Here is a 12,279-nt window from a genome sequence, read left to right on the forward strand (position 1 = left end):
GAGGGGGGGAAGGGGAGGAGCTAGGTGAGTGCAGTAAAGCCTGCAGCCGGTTGCCTCATCTTCGAGATGAGGCGTTTATTCTAAGTTGCTTACTATATGGAACTGACGGTATTGGAACTCCTAATGTAAGTTTGTTTAACCTGCTCAGTTGGCAAGATCCTATCGAGCAAAAAAAAAAAAATAATAATAATAATAGTAATAAAATAAATAAATAAATAAAATAAAATAAAAAAGAACGAGTTTCCCCACTACCTGGGGGCCCCTTACTTTTATGAAGCTACCTGCATTTGCTTACGTCATCGTCCTGCGTCAGTCGTTCGGTGGTTGGAAGTAATCTGAGGAACTTGAAAATGGTGAGGGGAGAGTGAAAGGGGAGGGGAGAGGGGGGGGGGAAACAGGGGAGAGTCCAAATGAAGTAACACTGGTGAGGAGGTTGCAGTAATTATGAATATCGAAACATTCCAACACGGTAATTTATTGGTAATTAGGTGAGTATTCAGGGTCGAACCACTCCCATATGCCACGAAGGTTCATCGGTTCAGGCATGTTAGAAAGGGACCTAATGAATGCGTTGTAGCATATCATGTGGTCTTTAACGCAAAATGGTAATTTCTGACTATGCTAATGGACTGTGCTAATGGCCGCCTGGGAGCTGTACTGGTGGGCGGAGCTTCTGGGCTGTACGAGGAAAATCGAAAGCCGGACACCTCTCAGCAAGTAATCCGGGACAATCCGCGGGACTGAAAATCGAACGTACCCAGTGGAAACAACAGGCGAAGGCGTCAGGGGTAGGAAGCTCCGGCTAGTTCAACTACTTCAGTGTACCTGGCGACTGAAAGAAACTGATGTTTATCAAGGAATGACTCCCTGTTCTCGTATGCTACGAAGCAGCGGTGGGTTTCGGCGATGGTGGTTCGAATCGCGTACGACAACGTAGTTTTCTTTAAAATGCTTCAATAGTCTTTCCTCCGGCCACTATGAAATAAATTGACGTAAGCGTCTTAAATTTAGGGACTTCTATGGAAGTTTCCTGTCGTTGAAGGCGGCGTCGTCGTGCGACACATCGCCATGGAATGTCGCCTCATGCGGTTACCGCTTAAAATACATGGCTGCAGCTTCCACGCGCTGCCCTTTTGGCTTCGATGGGAAGAATCTTAATTCGACAAGTGAATTTGTGACGGAGATTTTATTTTACAGAAAACAAAACAAGTGTGGACAGCAAAGAAATACTATTTACATAAATGCTAACACATAATGAGCATGACAACATTGTTTGTACTCTCTCTCTCTCTCAGCAGATGTAAGCTTGGGAAAATCTGATAGTGTCTCGGCTATTAACTGCTTGCGTGTTCATACGGAGTCACAGCGTTTGCACAATTTACGACACGCACAGACTGACGAGGAGCATGTTTACCCAGTGTATGCTGGGTCCGCAGAAACTGCAACAGGGGTAAATATGTATTTATGCATTGCACTTATACAGGCCGAAGCATTGTTGAGAACATTGCAGGAGGCAAGAAGACCGGCAAAATATTGCGGCTCGACCTGCGCAGAAAAACTACGCCATAGACTCGGAGATAATAACTGGGTATTTAGGGCAACACAGACACACACAAGGAAGGAGGATGCGCTAAATACCCCGTTATTATCTCTGAAAAACCAACTACCTCAGCAGTTAGCTCTCTTATAGACTTAGAAACCAACTTTGCTTACGTTATCTTGTCTGATAACAGGAAGTGCTGTCCAGGTAGATGTTAGCTAATCATCTTGTCTTTATCACAGCATGAATTTAGTGATTCAGTACTTAACTGCATGACACATCTCTGGCCGCATGAGTAAGCTGTCAGGAATTAGTCAGTTTAGGGGCTTAAGGTCTTTTTTTTTATTTTTTTTTTACCGCGTATTAAATGAGCGCCTAAGCTCCTACAGTAGGCACTCCCGAAATGTTAGCACTTTATTTAGCATCCAGTCACCTGCAGACCAAAATCACTTTGACAGTACTTTGCCTTTCAGATTCTCATTCTCACGCTAAAAATACAAGGAAGAAAACGATCACAGCGCCGCAACCATCCATACTCAAACCTGAGGCGTGCCACATTATGCTGCATGTATCCTTCCTCACTCCGCGAGGTGCACTCGCTTCTGGTCAAGACCACTGGGAAGCTGTCAAAAGCTTTTTCTGACTCTCAAGGAAAATCGGAGCCACAGTAAAGCAAGGAATGCCAGCCTTCTGCCTTCCCCTGTGTTCGCGCAACCTATGGCCGGTCGTCGTGCAGTCGTGTGTCACGGGGAAAGCGGGTGCGCCGGAGGCTGCCAGACTGACTTCAGCTGGAATTCGCGCGACACAGAAAACGCTGTCTCCGAAAGTTGCATCTCTCATCATGATGGGCCTGAATCTAGACGACTGCGAAGACAGGAGCGGGCAGTGATTCCGCTCATTATTACGGCTCATCTCTGCTCCGATACATTTTCGAAGCATTGTGCCTGCGTTTGATAAGGAGGGGAAGACATCTGGGACGCTGCACCAGTGCTTAAATATGTATAACTGCGTTTCAGTGACTGGTGGAGCCCCGCAGGAAAGCGGGAGCCCGTGCGCTGTGCAGAGCATAGCATACATTCTTTAATATTTGCGCGCCTTAGGAGCTCGCCTCTTGCGCATTCACTGCAGTCGCTACGCAAAACAGCTGCTCTGTGCCGTCAATAAGCTCGATCGAAGCTACGAAAGATCAGTTCGCATGTCCTGCATACGGTGCCGCCTAAACACGACCTAGCGTGAATTCGCTCGCTTCGTGTCGCCCACAGTGTACATGAGTTCACATCCCTGAAATGAGCCATACTTACACAATAAATAACATCCATTTTACATTATACATCCAGCTATACACAGCTTTTTACAACAGGAGAGGCGCTGCTTCGTGGGACGGGCGGCTCTTCGTCGACGAGGGGGCAGCAGTCGCGGAAGCGGTCTTCACACGACCACGTGAGGCGCGGCGAACGAGAGCGACGACTCGCTCTCGGAAGAGCTGGGCGGCGTGTCGAGCACAGGAATCGACAGGTCCAGGTACTCCTGCAAAGAGATCGCAAGGATCCACAATTCCGCCGTTTATTCCGCGAAGCATACTGAAATTTTTGGAACGATATTTTCAGAAAACATGCACAGCGGTTTAACAGGGATATTACATTTCTAGCATGTTTGCGTGTATTACCCAGTCGCTTTAGAGCGGTGCGGTGGCTACCTCTCTGGAGCGATTCGGCCATTTCTGTGTCATTTAATCCACAGAAATCTTCACGGAAATTCATCCATGACAGTCCTATATTAGCTCTTGCTCGTGGCGCTCCGAAACTTTTACATGGTTACCCTGTATGTTTGATGGCTTATTTGACGGAATTTAAAGCGATGGGACACCTGATACACATACACACACACACACACACACGCATGCGCACAACGCGGTGGTGCAGTGGTTAGGCCGCTCGACTGCCATGCCCTAGGCTGCGGGATCGAATCCCGGCCGCGGCGGCCGCTTTTCGATGGAGGCGAAAAGCAAGGTGCCCGTGTGCTGTGCGATGTCAGTGCATGTTAGAGAACCCCAGGTGGTCGAAATTTCTGGAGTCCTCCAATACGGCGTCTCTCATAGCCTGAGTCGCTTTGGGACGTTAAACATCACAAAACCAAACCAATTCTATTTGCCTAAATTACTGAATATTGACTTCAGATAATTGCAAAGCTGAAAATTATCTCCAGAAACCCTTGACCTGTTATCTGCGATAATTAATTAACCCTCACGTGCGTCTTTTTCCCGGCTCCAAAGAGTTCATCAAATAATAATAATAAAAAAAACTACTACCCCTTTTCAGAGGCGTATTCCAATAGCGCATTCGCGTGCCATGATCTCAGCCGTAGTTTGAGCGGCGGCCGGTATCAGCTGCGGCCTTGTCTCGACGGCCCTGCTGCAGAAGTAGGCCGATATGTCGGGATTTCTTCGCCAGTTGGCGCCTGACACTGTCACAGTGCAAGTTTAAATCGAGCGGCCGTGGCAGAGGCCGAGCAGATGCAGCTACCACAGAACAGGGTTAATGAGAGGAAAATTGGAGAGGCCTTTGCCCTGCAGTGGGTATAGTCCGAATGATGATGATGATGATGATGATGATGATGATGATGATGATGATGATGATGATGATGATAATGTCAACTCCGCCGCGTTTTGCAGCGGCTTATAAAGTGGCACTGCCGCGAAAACATCGAGTCACTGCCGCGGCTGATTTCATTCGTTCAAGCCACGGCTAAGAGCAGTATGCTCTAGCAACGCGAATGTTTTAGTCACGTGTTTTTTTTAAATATTATTTCGCGGTCATTCCTTGAGCTGAGAAAAAAAAGATACGCATGAAGCCATTCGTGTGCTGTGTGATGTAAGAGCACGTTAAAGATCCCCAGGTGGTCGAAATTGCTCCGTAGCCCTCCACTACGGCACCTCTTGCTCTCTTTTCGCTTTTACTCCCACTTTCCTCTGTGCCATACGACGCGGTTCAGGTGTCCACGGAACAAGTGCGACAGACATAGCGCCTTTCCTTTACTGTAAGCAAATATTCAACCAGTTATCCTGAAGCGTTCCTTGTCAAAATAATAGATTGGAGATTTCTGAAGGTACAGTCCAATTTATTGTCTAAAGTCAATATTTAATAATTTAGGTAGGAAACCTTAATTGCTGCCTAATTCAACAACAAAGATGGCTTGCGATGCGCAAGGTTGCTTCAACTTTCCAGCATTATGCACCTGGTTTCGCTCGCCTGCCTCCAATATTTTTGTTTGCCCTTGGCTCAAGTTTGGGACACCTCGTATGGGCACCGTACATGAGTAACTCCCAGCGCGATGCGAGCGCCCCTCGCTGCGGGAAGGAGATTTTTGTAGTGGCCCGTGCTCCTGGCCGCGCCGCGGAGACGTGGCGGATCTGCTGTGCGTGGGTCGCATTCGTCGTTCGTCCTTTCGATTCGCGGCATTATATGGTCACAAAGCAATTGCTATGATGCAGTCGCTGGGTTGCTGGTTTGCACACACTTTCACTGGCCTGATTAAATATTTTGCACGTCCCCAAATAAGCTTTACGAAGCGAAGCTATGCTTAGTTTGGATCGCTACCGTCCAACGAGCAGTGAGCTAGCAATCATACTCGGATTTGCAGCGTCCAGATTTTCCGCGAAGCATTTTTTCTCAAGAGGACACACTACCTTCACCTGCGTTAGCAGCCTTTCTCAAGTCGTAAAAAAAAATAAATAAAAGAAATTGGGCAACTCATAGACATCAGCACTATCTGCATGGTGCCAATTGGCATGCAGGACAAATGGAATGCACGTCTACTGGGACCGCCGTGCGCGCTGCAGATATCACAAGATATCTGCAGCACTGCGAAAGGCAGAGGAGCCCTTGCAATTGTGCTCCTAAGTGCCTCTCGCCCCTGTGCACTATAATAGAGAATGATGCTCTTACTGTCACCCCGGCCAATTTGGGGGGCGAGAGGCGCGTAGGAGCACAATTGCCTATTGTAGTGCGCGCGATCCTGTTTGGACCGGGGTGTCTCCCCTTTCGCAGTGCTGCAAATATCTTGTGAGACGAAGTATTGATGACCAGAAGAGTGGTTGTGTGGGGACAGACATGTAGGGATCCCCAAACACAACCATGAAATAATGACACCAAGCTCTATGAAAAGCCTTCAAGAGGTTGTAATGCAGTGGCATTGCCAACACGTAATTGGGCATCCCTTTTAATTTTTTTTTCCTCTATGACCGGCTGCAGAAATTTGGCCGATTTTGACACTGATGCTTTCGTGCCTTTCGTGACTATTTGAAAAGAAACGACGGCAAGTGAAATGACCTGTGGCTTGTCCGCTCTGGGCCTAAGTCACAAACGGTCGCTTACCTGGTCCGTGGCGAAAGTCAAGATCCGGTCGAGGTCTTCCACGAGTTCTGTGAAGGTAGGTCGCTGGTATGGCGACTGGTTCCAGCACTCCCTCATTTTCACATATCTGCAAAACAAAAGTGTCAGCCTATAACGACCACCGCGAAGGGAGCGCTCCGTGGAGGTCCTCGTTAATTTGCGAGCAAGCCCGACGAACGCTATTTATTTTGAATCTGTTGTGGGGCGACTGAGAGAGAATTTAAATTCTGAAGGGCTCCTCTTTGTTTCGAGAACATTTTTACTGCATCTGTCCGTGCGCATGATGCAGAACTGACACAGAGCTGTAGGCATAGAAAGGCGCTGCAGTCTAACCAAACTTATGCGCAATTTAGTCCAAGCTCGAATTCGAGGCAGGCTCGTATAACATTTGATTGTTGCCGCCTAGGATTGCATCACATAACGCTTGCTCTCACGTTCGTGCAAAAAAAGTGTTACATTTCGATTGCACTTCATGGAACCCCTGTTGTCGGTAATCCATTTTTTTTTTTTTTTAAGGATCGATTATAGTAGCAACCTGTACATTTTGTTTTTCCAGAAACAAGTTATAATCTGCGATATAACTTGGAGAACCTGAACTCGGTTCAAAACATTGGTGTTGCACCTGGTTCCTTTGCGTTAATGCGGCAACGGCTGAGCTCGAGCGAGGTTTCCGTTCACGCAAGCCGGAGCGGCGTACGTTTGGCATAGTCCGTATTCCGTGCATTTGACTGCGGTGGCACAACCGAATGTCACGTTCAGTCATCTTGCGGTTATGTTTCTTCATAGCGCGGACAACAGCAAGCGCTGCGCTTTGCGCAACTTCGATCCGGTGCACAGGGTCCTCGTAAACGTTTAAGCAACGCACTTCGCTCCGCCGCGTACTGCATGGAGACACTCTGCAGTGGCGTTACTGATTGGTTCAGAAAGAAACATGAAAAAAAAAAAAGAAATGCCGAAGAGAAGCAAGCTGGTGAAATACACGTACAGTGTAGTACAGATCAAGCAAGTCGCAGCAGCTCATTCTCGTCCTCGTATACCTGTACTGTTTAAATCGATATAAAATGACGTAAGAGGTATTGACCATTGAATATCAGTTACATTTGAAATTAAGTAGCTGTAGTCAGTTACTTGTTTTCTGTAACGTGTACAGCACTGGCACCGCCGAGAGCAACGGTGATTCTTGTCTTCCGAGTAATTCAGTTCTTTACGGACGCAGGTCGTCCCGATATACAGCGCCACGTCAGCCTGCCCTTTTGTCAACGACGTTGTCCGTAATTTATGTCACACCACCCTTGACAACATTCATAAATATATGCTTGAACGACATATTCGCGTGACCAGATAACTTATCTTCAAAAGTGGTTATTTGTGGCTTATTACAACGCCATTATAAATAAGCTCGGCAATTTTGTAAAAAATTAAAGTGAATCAATATTCCTAGATGGAACCGCCACCTTTATTCCCGAGTTGTTCTACGTTCTGGACAATGCGCGAAATCCTGTAGGCACAATATATTGCAACGCTTCACAATATGTGTGCACGAAAAATTCCCCCTGCAGTCGTCGTGTTGATTCCCTGCTCGCTCATTACGTCACCTCTTCAGCAACCTACGCAGAAGCTGCATCGTGTACCGTCACTGGGGGAAAGTGTGTTATATCATACTGCTGCGACCGCTTCGCAGGCAAGGTCGTTTACCATTGCATCCGTGCCCTTTCAATGCAATCCCAATGGCACTTACACTTCAAGCGAGCAGCCCTGAGGTTTCTCCATTCTGTGTCCGTCTCGGAGCAACTGGAAAAGCTTCTCAATGGGCACAGACGGATAAGGCGTGCCGCCCAGCGTCATGATCTCCCACAGAAGGATGCCGTAGGACCACCTGCAGATGCATAAGAGCAAGCAGAGAAAGTGCGTTTGGACCGACACGTAAAAACATTTGATACCAAAGTATTTTGACGGACTCCATTATCAACGTCCTTGTGTTCAACCTCTCACAATAGCCCCGTATACATGAGCCCGACGCAAGCGGGTCGGATAGTGGGGAGACGGTTGTCGGGCTGAGCCAGCCCGACCCGTGCGGGTTTACATGAGCTCGTTTCTGTCGGGCAGAGATCGCTGCTACGCCGTGCGTCGAGCAAGTGAACCAGGAGTAGACGGGAGAGGAGGAAGAGAAGGAATGCTCAGACGAACAGCTCACGGTCCCGTCCCCGACCAGCAAGGAGGCAAGAGAGGAGGAGCCGGCCCGACGCGGCAGCGTATACATGCTCCTCGCCCAGCGGGTAGGGTCGGGCCACCCCCTGCAGTCGGGCTGGCGGGACCCGACCCGACGGTCTTCTAGCTCGACCCCCTAGCGTATACATGAGCCCGACAGCCGGTTTTCAGCCCGACAGGCCTCCCCGACCCGACTTTGTCGGTCTCATGTAAACCCCCTGAATGAAAGTATGCATTGGCCCCGCCGCGGTGGTACAGTGTAGAGGTGTACACGAGCCGAAATTTTGAGCTCGGCCCGGGCCCGATGCTGCAGACTCGAACCCGGCCCGGTCCGACTGTGAAAGGGCCTGAGGCCGACCCGGCCCGGCGCGTTATGTTATATTTACAGTTGAACCTATGATACAGATGGAAATATTTCAGGATGATAATTTTATCCTAAATCTTGAAACGTTGAGTTCTAACGTTTGAAATGAAAAATTTGCTGAATATATAGAGAGACAGCACATACATAGAATTAACTTATTATGGAAAAATAATTTATGCATTGAATTGGGGCATTTACGGCGCTTCTGGACCCCTCTGCTCGGTCATTTACTGCTACCAAAGATAAGTTCTCGGAGAGGAGGCGGGGAGGAAAGGCGGGTCGACAACGGAAAAGAATTGTGAAGTTTTCGCGTAGGGAGGACGCGGGAAAATGCTGTGCATTCTGCTTATCGCACTATGGGCGTATTCGCGCTTTCGCAAAAGTTGTATGTGGCCGGCCCGGCCCGCCCGAGACAAATATACCTTGGCCCGGATCGGGTCCGAGCCCGAGGAAGTGGGCTGCGGCTCGAGCCCGGCCCGCGGGCCGGGCCGTGTACAGGCTTCAGGGCCAGCCCAGAGTCCGTGCACAGCTCTAGAGTGGCCAGTTAGGGCGCTCGACTGCTATGCCCAAGAATGCGGGATCGAAACCCGGCCGCGGCGGCCGCGTTTCGATGAAGGCTAAAAGCAAGGCGTCCGTGTGCTGTGCGATGTCAGTGCCCGTTAAAGAACCCCAGGTGGTCGAACTTTCCGGAGCCCTCCACTACGGCGTCTCTCATATCCTGAGTCGTTTTGAGACGTTAAACCCACAAACTAAACTAAACTGAAAGTATGCATTGCCACCTTTCAGTACCTTTAGAACAGCCACATTCACCTGTGTTGCAGTTCTTGTGCTGTAACCCGCTGGCTTTTGTACGTAAAATGGAGAAACATGACTACGTAAAAATAGATTCACAGTTGCAAGGCAAGCTCTATCGGCACGGCTGGCGGGATCACTTTGCGATCACGCATCTGCTGAGTTTATTTATGTGTTGTGCTGGAACTTAGTGCTAGAACGCCATCTGAACATTATATAAGGCAAATTATATTACATTATATAAGCCAGGATGACGCTTTCGAGGCGTTTGTTGTTCACAGAGTTGCACCACATTCGCGCGATCGTGAAAATTGAGGTTACATGTACTTACACATCACTTTGTGTGGTGTAGACCCTGTCAAAAAGGGCTTCCGGAGCCATCCATTTGACGGGCAGACGTCCCTAAGCGAAACAAGAAGGCATACAAGGTACATCAGTGACGCCAGGACCGGTGCGCTTTCCAAGTCGCTCGCAAAAGCACATGGAAAATGGCACTTACATCCGATTTTTTCTTGTAGTAGTCAATGTTGTGCAGGTCACGTGCCAGACCGAAGTCGGCGATTTTCATTACATTGTTCTCCACGACGAGCACATTCCTTGCTGCCAGGTCACGGTGAATGCACTATAGGAGAAGGAAAAGAATAGGAATTGAGACGGTTAAAATCAAGACCAACATGCACAATGGTTGATTTACGTGAATGGTGAGTGGAGTAGGCGTAAAATCTTGATAATCAAAGCTAAATAATACCACAAGGTATGCTCCATCTGCTCTTTTTATCAATGACACCGTTACTCAGTTAGGCAACATGATTTCATGATAGCAGCCAACCGTGGTGAAACAATGGCACATTTGACTCCAACAGAAATAATGAGTGTGTGTGTGTGGGGGGGGGGGGGGGGGGGCGTGCGAGGGGGAGGGGGGGGCGGGAGGTTACAACTACATGTCAAGAAGTGTGTCTCGACCAGTGTGGCTTGCCTTTTTGGAGGCGAGGTATTCCATCCCACGAGCGACCTGGTACGCGAACGAGACAAGGTCCTTGTGTGTCAACGTCTTTGGTTTCAAGTCAGCCCCAATGGCTTGCTCGTAACCAGAGCTCGGACGGTGGGTGCGAAGGAAGTCACGGAGATTTCCATGGGCGGCGTATTCGACGATCACGTGAAGTGGGCCTGCAGAAAAAACGATGCCAGGCGGGCCACAATGACTGCCAAGTTCAAGTAGCACCTACGACCAAGCACGTAACATGCAAAATGCAGGCACGACCTCCATTTGAGCGTAATATCTTTAGTGGTTGTACGAGTGCGCGATGTTAGAGCGCTCAGAACAAGGTTGGCTCATCATCATGGTTGCAAAATATTCCACCCCTCACTCGATTAGCGGTTCTAGGGACGAGCCCGAAGCAGCGATCTGGTGTCTTGATGTACGGTTTTTAGGTGAAAACAAAAACAAGGACAAGAGAGGCAACACACACACACACACACACACACACACACACACACACACACACACACACACACACACACACACACACACACACACACACACACACACACACACACACACACACACACACACACACACACACACACACACACACACACACACACACACACACACACACACACACACACACACACACACACACGCGCGCGCGCGCGCGCCTCTCTTGTCCTTGTTTTTGTCCGCGCTTGAAAACCGTACATCAAGATGAACTACCAACTCGCCCAGCAGGAAGCTTTAATTTAAAGATCTGGTGGTATAGCATATACTTGCCGTCTTGCGTGCAGCATCCAAGCAGGTTGATGATGTTTATGTGCTTTCCGATGGTCTTCATCACCTCCATCTCGGAAACGAGGTTAGCCATTTCGCTGTCAGTATGTCCATCTGCACAAGAAACAGAAAGCTTGGTTTGAGAGATGCAATAACAGGTGAAGAGCAAGCCCTTACTTAGCTGGGCGTACTCATTTACACGGTCTGCATTATTCACAAAAACGGGAAGTTGTAAAGCAGTTCAATTTGCGCCAGTCGGTTCGACATTGTTGGCGAAAAGCACTGCGCACAGCTGACACGGGGTCATGGGGCGTCAGACAGACAGAAGTATATGTTAGCGCTTTTGTCGCCGCGTGTCGTGGAGTACTTACCTGTGCGATGCGCTCTAGAACAGAAGTTGTAATTTGAAGCGTCATGTGTTTTGCATGCGGCTAAAAATTATACAGTCAAGAGTTAAAAAGCACTTTTTTTTTTTTGTCAGTTGTGCACTATACTTGAACTCGCACTCCGACTTCGGTTCATAACAAATTGTTCCCACCTTTGAGCATTTTGACGGCCACAATTGTGGGTCCTTCTTTGTCGCCGAGGCCATAGGCCTCCGCCTTGACCACTTGACCGAAAGCTCCTTCTCCCAGAGGCTTTCCCAGCAGCAACCTGAAGGGTTAGAGCCAAAAGTAACTTAGTATGACTGATTATTAGAAATCCGGCGTGGACGCTCATGCCGCTCCGTGAGGGACAGTGAATGTATAATGAAGAGAAATGGCCGTATTGAAGGTGGACTCTGCAAACAACTGGGGTTCCTTCGCATTGCGCATCAGCATTTCGTCTCCAATCGGCTACCGCGGCCTCACACGCTGCAATCAATGAACGTGTGTGCACGCATCGCCAAGTCAGGCTTATCGACAAATGTTATTTACCACAAATTAAACAGAGCACCGGACGATGAGGGAGCCCGTTAAACAGGTCTGAAGCTGACATGCAGGGAGGAGTTTTCCACGTGCCTTTCTTTTGGAGCGTCACACGACCGCTTTGTGAAAACTAAAAGTAGGCGGCACAAGGGAGTCAAAACCAAAATTTAACGTGTGTATATGTGATATTTTTTTTTTTTCTCTGTGCTTGGAAATACCCGGCCTAAGTATTCCTGGAAAATCTGTTTTCTGTATTTCTCGTGTGTCCTCTTTTTGCAGTCGCAGTAAATCCTTTCGAGGTAAATATA

The 12,279-nt window shown here is 48.5% G+C and overlaps 1 protein-coding gene across 6 annotated transcripts in view; it reads right to left on the minus strand.

Moving 5' to 3' along the window:
* Positions 1-1,173: 1,173 nt before the first annotated feature.
* Positions 1,174-12,279, minus strand: part of LOC146206494 (fibroblast growth factor receptor 4-like) — an 85,115-nt gene continuing 74,009 nt past the window's right edge. For all 6 annotated transcript variants that reach the window (XM_084591216.1, XM_084591214.1, XM_084591211.1 and 3 more), the window contains 8 exons: positions 11,602-11,717; positions 11,067-11,177; positions 10,272-10,462; positions 9,795-9,917; positions 9,627-9,697; positions 7,670-7,807; positions 5,914-6,019; positions 1,174-3,067 (listed from right to left, as the gene is read on the minus strand). In XM_084591216.1, the coding sequence (XP_084447342.1) occupies positions 2,969-3,067; positions 5,914-6,019; positions 7,670-7,807; positions 9,627-9,697; positions 9,795-9,917; positions 10,272-10,462; positions 11,067-11,177; positions 11,602-11,717 (955 nt within the window). In that variant the 3' untranslated portion in view covers positions 1,174-2,968. The remainder of the gene's footprint in view (positions 3,068-5,913; positions 6,020-7,669; positions 7,808-9,626; positions 9,698-9,794; positions 9,918-10,271; positions 10,463-11,066; positions 11,178-11,601; positions 11,718-12,279) is intronic.

Source organism: Amblyomma maculatum, chromosome 1, assembly GCF_055883805.1.
Source record: "Amblyomma maculatum isolate TAMU_Amacu chromosome 1, ASM5588380v1, whole genome shotgun sequence".
In the NCBI taxonomy this organism is placed as follows: domain Eukaryota; kingdom Metazoa; phylum Arthropoda; class Arachnida; order Ixodida; family Ixodidae; genus Amblyomma; species Amblyomma maculatum.